General features: G+C 49.5%; 1 protein-coding gene across 5 annotated transcripts in view; it reads right to left on the bottom strand.

The window, feature by feature from the left end:
* Nucleotides 1-1,699: 1,699 nt before the first annotated feature.
* The window catches only part of MAFK (MAF bZIP transcription factor K), a 15,007-nt gene continuing 8,561 nt past the window's right edge, over nucleotides 1,700-8,145 (bottom strand). The window contains exons 3-4 of one of the 5 annotated variants that reach the window (XR_015699346.1): nucleotides 2,767-7,184; nucleotides 1,700-2,301 (exon numbers count right to left, since the gene is read on the bottom strand). Coding sequence is in view for 1 of the 5 variants with exons in the window: in XM_087734864.1 (XP_087590990.1) it covers nucleotides 6,750-7,184 (435 nt within the window). In the remaining 4 variants the exon portion in view is untranslated. Of the gene's footprint in view, nucleotides 2,302-2,450; nucleotides 7,185-8,145 lie in introns of those variants that run through there. The other 4 variants (XR_015699348.1, XR_015699347.1, XR_015699349.1 and 1 more) reach the window with 4 other exon arrangements.

Genomic DNA, 8,145 nt, shown 5'->3' with positions numbered 1-8,145 from the left:
CAGACGCAAAGGTGCCGATGGTGCATGCTCACAGCCGCTGAGATAAAGACTTGCACAAGAACGCAGCAAGAAACGTAGTTGTACTTCATTGCACAAATGATCAGCTCCGGTGCATGATGGGCTGCATTCATTGCTCTTGCCAGCAGGTGCAAGTCCCACTGCAGACAATAACATTTGCCTATTTATGTCAAGCCCTGATTACTGTATTATATGGAAAACAGGTCTTTCTTGCAAGCAAAACAAGGAGGGGGAAAAAAAAATCAGCTGTGACTCATCCAAGTCAGCAGTGTGATACCAGCCTGAAGGAGCCGTGCTGGGCTGGACACCAGCTGGCCGCCGCGCCGTGCAACAGCAGGCAACGCTCCCCTCTCCAGCAGGCGCGAGCTTGGCCTCCTGGTCATCCTTTTTCTTGGAGAGGGGAGAGGCAAGAGCTCATGGCTCAGGCTGGGTGCTGTCATGGCCCTCAAACTGTTACGCCGTCAAAACGCACTCACAGGGAACAGAAATACCGATGGCGTTGTAGGCTGAACACGTTCCCCAGCAGACACGGTCCTGTGCTCCCCTGCTAACGCGTCTCCTCCACCTCTTCAACAAGGACGCGGGGAAAGCTGGCGGCGAGCACACGGGCGACCTACACAGGAGCCCGTCTGTGCCTGGAGCCATGCCAGCAGGCAGCTTGGGAGGAACAGGCTTTTCTTGCTGCCAGCAGCAGGCTCTGGTGGTCGGCAGATTTGTTTTCCAGTTGTCGCTTGTCCTCAAGCTTTCCCCAAGGACAAGGCTGGACTGCGGCTATCGGTTCTCCTGGTGCTTTCTGGACTTGGCTCAGGGATGCATCCTCGGGGGGCACACCCTGCCATCGCACCCACGAGAGCTGGGGCCAACCATGTGTCCTACAAGAGGAAGGGAAGGAAGGCGGCCACCAGCGCTGCAGCAGAGCCAGCGCCCTCACGCACGGCTGCTTGCCTCACAGCGCCCAGTCAGAGGCAAAGACTTCTTTTATTGGGTGCTAGCACCTACCAGCAAGCCCCTGGGCCCAGCTGCTTACAGGCAGCAGACTGCCAGACCTTCATCGGAAAGCAGGATTTATGCTTTTGAAGCCCTGTTCACAGAGACTCTTCTCTCCCCAGCTCTAGGACCTTCTCCTCCCCTAAGCATGGTGAAGGTTGAGTTTCCTTTCTCTGCTGAACCTTCACTTGGCCCATTCCTGATGCCCTTTTCCCCCTGAACTAATGCTCCTCCATCCCTCCAATAGACACAACTAGCCCACCTCCCTCTCTTCTCTCAGTCACTGGCTCCTTGCTGCCATCTCTCCAGGCAGGAGCTGAAGCAGCTGATGATTTTCTTGCTCAGCACGGCAACTGCAATCACCCCCCGGGCTTCACCCACGTCCCTGCTCAGCCAAGCCTGCCTGGCCCCACCTCTGACGCCTAATGACCATCCATTACCTGCTGACACACAAAGCCTTTTCAGCCCTGCTTCTCTCCACTTTGCCCTACCTCTAATTCCAACTTTGGCCAATGCACCCATCTGCCTCAACCCAGCACAGGCCAAGCACTTTCCTCCTTCAGCTGTCCCCTAAAGAAAATCGACCACCTGGAATAGGGGATTAAAGCTAACACAGACCCTAGGAGATCACTGGGACAAGGTACCACCTCTTTAAAGCCCAAACAGGGAAAAACAGAAAGATGAAATATTAATGTAAGGGGTTAAAGCAGTTTATTCACAAGCAGTCGCATAGGAAAGCGGTGAAAGGATATTTCACAACCAGAAGGAGGAGAGAGAAACATCTTTCTCCAGCACTGCGACCTGTCTCACAGTACAGGGTCTCCAAGCCCAGAGTGGCCTTGCACAGCCAGCTCTCAGCATCACACCTGCAGGCAGGTGCCGGCTGAGCTATCGATCCCCGCTTGTGCTACCATAAACACCCACTGATTATACACAAAGGCACAGCCTGGGGTAGAACAGATATACGTGGTCTGAGCATGGGATCTGCCAGACAGGCAGCTTGGACAAGAGTTATCCCCTGAGCACGTTCCGAATACACCAAGGAAGCACCACAGCAAGGCTGGGAGATGGGCGAGCTGGCTACGCCAGGCTGGGTCAGACACCTGCAAAAGCCCAAGCAGCCATCGCGCTCTCCTTAGCCCAGCCTGCCTCCTAAAAACACATCGCTCACCGGCAGCGCTGCAGCCAGCAGTCAGCTGTATGCTGCACCAGGGACGGGCAGGGAAAAAAACGAGGAAAACACTCCACTGAAGATCAATTCAAGCTCCAAAACGCTGACCATAGACCAGGGCAAGTCTGAAACCAGAAAATGCTTTATTGGAAAGGTACAAAAAAACCAGTCACTGCAGCTAAATTTACAGCAATAAATTACGTTGTGGCTGTCAAGAGAAAGTAATGGACACATACACAGGGCTATTCGCCTTACAAACAGGAATCCACATTGCTTGGTATATCAATAATTTATTTTATAATAAAAAAGCAGCACAAAAATAAATATTGAAATGAAATTACTGAGTAACCACAGAGGATAGAATGAGCTGGTGATAAAAAACAACTTAAAACAGAAGACTTCTATCATTAAAAAAATGAAAGCAAGTATCCACCATCTACGGAAACACCCCAGCAGACTGAAATACAGACGAAGGAAAACAAATCCACATTACAAAAGTTTTTCGTTTTTGTTTTGTTTCTTTTTTTTTTTTAAATAAAAACAATCATGACAATGAAGTTTAAATGATTCGAGAGAGAAAAAAATGCCACCTTCTCCTCCTCCCCGGGTCTGAGCCGTCCAGTGGCCTGACCGCTCCAGACTCCCATGGCACGACGCCCAGCCCTGCCACAGCTCGCCTCCGCAGCAGCTCACCCGCCAGCACCTCGTCCCCTCCCTGGCTGTCCCCGGAGCTGCGGTGTCACCAGGTCTCTAAGCTTGCGCTTTGCGGTCTCCTCCGGCAGACGGTAGAGTTGGGCAAGAGCAGAGACGCTGACTTGCTTCAAAGGGATCTGGAGCTGCCCTGGAGGGAAAGGTTCCCCACTCCCAATTGAGAGCACAGCAAACACGTCTACAAGAACAGAGATGTCCCTCCCGGTCCCTGCCCAACACTTGCGTCTTCTCCTGCCTCCCACCCAGCCCGCGGTTCCCACATCACACTGCGGATGGGGAGCAACCAAAGAAAGGCCAGGCCCAGGGGAAAGGATCCCAGCACTCAAATCCAGAGCCCTCGCTCCTCAGTGGGGCAGGGGGGACAAATTAAGAGGGGCAGAGAAGGGAGCCCCGGCATCCAAACTACTGCAGCAAAGAGACAAGCGAGAGGTACGGCTGCGGGGGAACGCTGCCAGAGCCGCCGGGGCGACTCCGCGGGCAGCAGCCAGCTCCCCACGCGGTGCTCGCCCTGGGTGTCAGGCTTGCAAGTGCAGGACGGAGAGAAAAAAAAACAAAACAAAACAAAAAAACAACAGAAACAAACCAAACCCCAGAGGAATGCAATGCGACAACCCCAAGCTGGAGGGCCCTCCAGGGTGGAGGGTGGAGGAGCTGGGTCTCCAACGTGCTCAACAGCTTTCGGGTCATTCCTCCCTCCACGTTACCTTGCAATTCTGATCCCTCTGTGGAAGTTTAGCCAGGACATTTCATTCCCCTCCAGGTCACCACCCAGGGAGCCCTGGACTGGCAATTTCTTTTAATAAAGATTTACAGTATCAAACTTGGAAAAAAAATTATTTTTTTTTTTTTACGAAAAATCTGTACGATAAAATGTATATAATTATATATTTATATATATATTTCTCTCTCTTTAAATATTTCCACGTGGTCCTTATGGATATCCAATATGGATTACCTACCATGGCTATGGTATCAACAGCTTTAACAACACCCAGGCCTCTTGTTCTTTATCGAGTGACCAGAGATTTAAGTGCCTACCAGCACTAAACTAGCAATCACTTGGACAAGCCTTTGGCACCCTTCCAAGAACTGGAAAAAAAGGAATACTTGGCCACAAGGGAAGTGCCACGTAAAGATATGTTTCTCAACTCATTCCAACAGCAAGAAGACCCCATGGAACAAAGTTCGACCTCCGTCTCCCTCAGTGCGACTGGTCTGATTTCCCCGGCGGGGGATCAAGGGCAGCCAGAGGGTGTTCCTATCTAGCCAGGAATGTTATGGAGCTCTGGAGCTGTTTTAAAGACTGGAAGCATTTGGGCATTTTCAAGTCAACTGGCCTTTTTCATTAAAGTTTTCATTTAAAGCCCCAACAGTGCCAGGAGTCTCCATTTTGCCTGTTTTCGGAGGCACCTGTAAGGTCTGGGAAAGTTTCCAATGTCTGTGAGCTGGAGAACATGAGAGGACCAGGAAATGACAGTAACATCTTTCTCTTCCTCAGCTTCTGCTGTGGGAGTCAATAACTGGTACTGATACACAGGACATCGATCTGCCTGTTTGGAGATAGGGAGGGAGTGGAGGAGAAATGAGGTAACGCTAAGTGTCATCCAAACTCCACGTGTTGGAAAATCACTTGAAGGAAACTCCCTGCTCCCCTCCATAACACGTGGATCTGGCAGGGGTAACGAGCCTTCAGGAAGCGTTTCACTTACACCCTTTCTGGCTCAGTAAGGTCACGGATGTCAATGTTGAGGACTGAATGAGAACCAAGTCTGAGGTTTCTCTTTTCATTAACCTATTTCACTAAGGACCCTCCTGGGAAATCCAGAGACTCCAATGACAAGGTGAAAAAAAAGAAAAAGCAAGCTAACAACTTCTTCCAAAGACAAGTAGGGCTTCACTAAATTTCTACCAACTTACTGCCATTCAAGGCAAGACAAAGCCTCGAACAACAAATTATACTGGGTGTCAGATGCCAGTTCACTGTTCCCTTTGCAACAACAGCGGCACTTGATTATTCTCTTTCAGTCCAAAACACTCATGAATTCTCCGTGATCTTTGTTTTCTGTTCTGGAGCCCAAATCCTCTAAGCTCTTCTCCTCATCTTAAACTTCAGCAATCTCATTTTCTTCTCACCTGCGTGACAACAGGCATCGTCCATTCCACAAGTCTCTGACCTGCCCTGCAAAACTCACAGTCCCTTTTCTTTCCTACTTCAAAAAGAAAAAAAAAAAACAACAACAAAACACACAAACACCAACATAGCTATTTTTTTTTTTTTTACAGTGACCTGGAAACATTCGTCTTTTCAGCGCTGCTGCGCAACAGCGGAATCTCTCCTTTCAGCTTCCCACCTCCTGCCCATTGCCAAGCCAGAAATACCTCTCCCAAACCATTGCTCAGAGCCATACGAACGACTTCGCGATCCCAATTCTTCCGTCCCCTGCACACACAGCCCGATTTTCCATCCTGCCCTCCGTGCGCCTCTCGGGATAATTCACCCATTCCCAAGAGAAAGCATCAAGTTTCAGGGTCACATTCACACAGGTTGTCTGAACACTGAGGGTTGTACGCTGTACTCTTTGGATCCCAACTTCAGCACCTGACCTGCTATGGAGAGGAAAAGACTCTTCCAGCTCCCATCAGACCTCCCCATAGCCCTTCTCTGGTCATCAAAGACCAGTGAGCCCAGCTCTCCAGCTGGGATGTTCATTGCTAACCTACCAATGCTTTTGTCAAAGAGGAGGCTCTATGACTTCTCTCCTCCCGTCTGAACCCTATTGCCCTCTAGTTATACTTCAGTGCTTTAAAAACATCTTTCCAAAACACTCTGCACAAACCCCTTCTCATAGTGCTGATCCCAGCAGAACTGTCCCACCTTCTCGCAGCCAGTTCTGCCTCCACCTGGTAATACTTGCAGCATTTTTCCTCCTCATCTCCCCTTCTCCTCCCCATCACACAGCTCTTCACAGCATTTACTGTGCCTCCTTCCCTTCAGCTTCAGGGAATCCAGAAAAAAACAAAGCCGCTACTTCAAGACTGCGGATCATTTGGAAGAAATAAACTGCATAAATATACCCAATTCACAGGCACACCTTAGGGAAGGAGCTATTGGGAAACTTGGGCTTGGAATACAGGAGGCTGCAATGTAGTTTTCATAGGCCACACAGGTAATGGGGCATATTAAAATATGTAAAATATATATTTTTCCATATTTTAACAGCATGGATTGAAAACAAACGGTTATTCCTAATGGGTGTGATCAGACCCAAGCATTAGTCTCCATCGTCCTCCTGCTCCCACCCACTCATAGCAGGATGAAATCTAATCCAAAAAGCCTATATCCCTGCCCTTGTAGTATCAGATGGAAGTGGGGAAGGTAGGGGAGACCCTTCTTACAGGGAGTAGGATGCCACTAAAGGAAACTCTTTTTCCCATACATTCATCTCACATGATGATTTCTATGGTCCATCTGTTTCCTGGCTCTTGAGCATCATTCACGAAGACTCTGGAGGCTCCTCAGATATCTTCTCCCAGCTGGAAAGCTGCCCACGGCTGAGAGGGGCTTGGGGAGGCAGGGGAAAGGAGGAAGCAGATCTTGCAATTTGTACTGTATACAGAGCTCAAATCCTGGACACGAGAGGTTGATGGAGCCACCGAGTCCAGATAGAAGCAGCCAGTTAAGTTCCCTTTGTAGGTTTGGGTTTGTCTTTTTTTTTTTTTCTCTCTTTTCTTCTATTTTTTGCACTTTTGGAAGAGAATTGTTAAAATGCCAATTCTTGACGTGACCAAGGACTCCGGAACAATGCATAAGAGCCTTTTCCCCTCCCCTCTGAAAGGCTGCTAGTTCCCCCCACCGAGGGCACTAGGACGCTGCTGAAAATGGCACAGAACTGGATGAGATTTCGGCTGATTTCACAATGGTGATGACACTGGTGGTGGCAACTTTGGTCGGGGTAATAGGCCCTCGCGCCACAGTACGAGCAAAGGTCTGGAGTGCTTCGTACTTGGAGCGCAAGGCGTCCAGCTCTAGCTTCATGCTGCTGTTTTCTCTGGCCAGCTTCTCCACCTCTTGCTGCAGCTCAACCCGCTGCCTCTCTAGCTCCTCTTTCTGAGTCACGCGCTTGATGCGGCAGCTGGCAGCGTAGCCCCGGTTCTTCAGCGTGCGCCTCCGCTGCTTCAGACGGATGACCTCCTCTTTGGTGAGACCCCTCAGGTGCTGGTTCAGCTCCCGTACGGACATTGACACGAGTTCATCATCACTCAGCACTGGGGCATTCTCTCCTGACTCCTCCTTTACCTGCAAATACCAACAGCACAGGGGTAGCAGCAACCCTTATGTGAATGGCCGTTCTGGACAGCAAAAAAAGACAGGCCACCCTCAGCAATGTGACACCCCTACCTGGAAAACACCCCCAAAGCACCGTAGAGAGCACGTGCTCCACTAAAACAGCTGGATAAAACATGGCAGAGATCTGAGCACTGCTGTTGCCTGCGTTTGGGTAACCCTCTTAAGTCGGAGAAAGCAGTGATCCTTACACACCCAGTATGAAATGAACAGTAAGATTTTTAAGGCGATAAATGTAAAGGAAACTGAAGCCCTTTGTGTTCCTTTGTCAGGACCCGGAATTCATACTGAATGCTAAAGATGACACCTTTTCCCAGTATTATGCTGGGAATTATTATTATGCTGCAGCATCTCAAAAGCAGAATAGCCAGTTGTATGCAGGGTTTAATTCAGCATTTTGTGGCTTTTCATGGAAGACTGCTCATCCAAGTAGTGAACAAAACCAACCCTGCTTGGCTTCAGGGACCACAGCCTGATTTGGTTTTCCTGGTGCACAGGTCAGACTCTGAAGTTACATGAGAAAGACACCAAGGCCTTGCGCCTTTTTCTCAAGCAGATTTGCTACCAAAATTATTTTCAGAATCACGGAATCATTTAGGTTGGAAAAGACCTTTACGATCATCGAGTCCAGAACCTTTAAGACATCATCTTTTTTTCTCTTCAGGGACTGCAGGACATCTGGAATGAAGAGCTAAGACACTGGAAAGAAACTGTGACAGCGCATGCACAACCCATGTGCAGAGCGCCACCAAGCCAGTATGTCCGAGGCATTTACTGCCTCGTGGATCTGAGAGACACCAGCTGAACGCAGCCTTTCCCCAGTGCCGCCCAGTCCTGAGAGTTGAAGTACTTCATTGACAGGCCTGTCAGCACTGGTTTCAGGACACTGCCAATACCTGCTATAGTCAAAAGT

Source organism: Nipponia nippon, unplaced genomic scaffold (assembly GCF_047370975.1).
Source record: "Nipponia nippon isolate SJK-2023a ecotype South Korea unplaced genomic scaffold, ASM4737097v1 scaffold_5, whole genome shotgun sequence".
Taxonomy (NCBI): Eukaryota; Metazoa; Chordata; class Aves; order Pelecaniformes; family Threskiornithidae; genus Nipponia; species Nipponia nippon.
The sequence above is the reverse complement of the archived record's forward strand: the minus strand, read 5'-3'. Positions and strand labels throughout refer to the sequence as shown.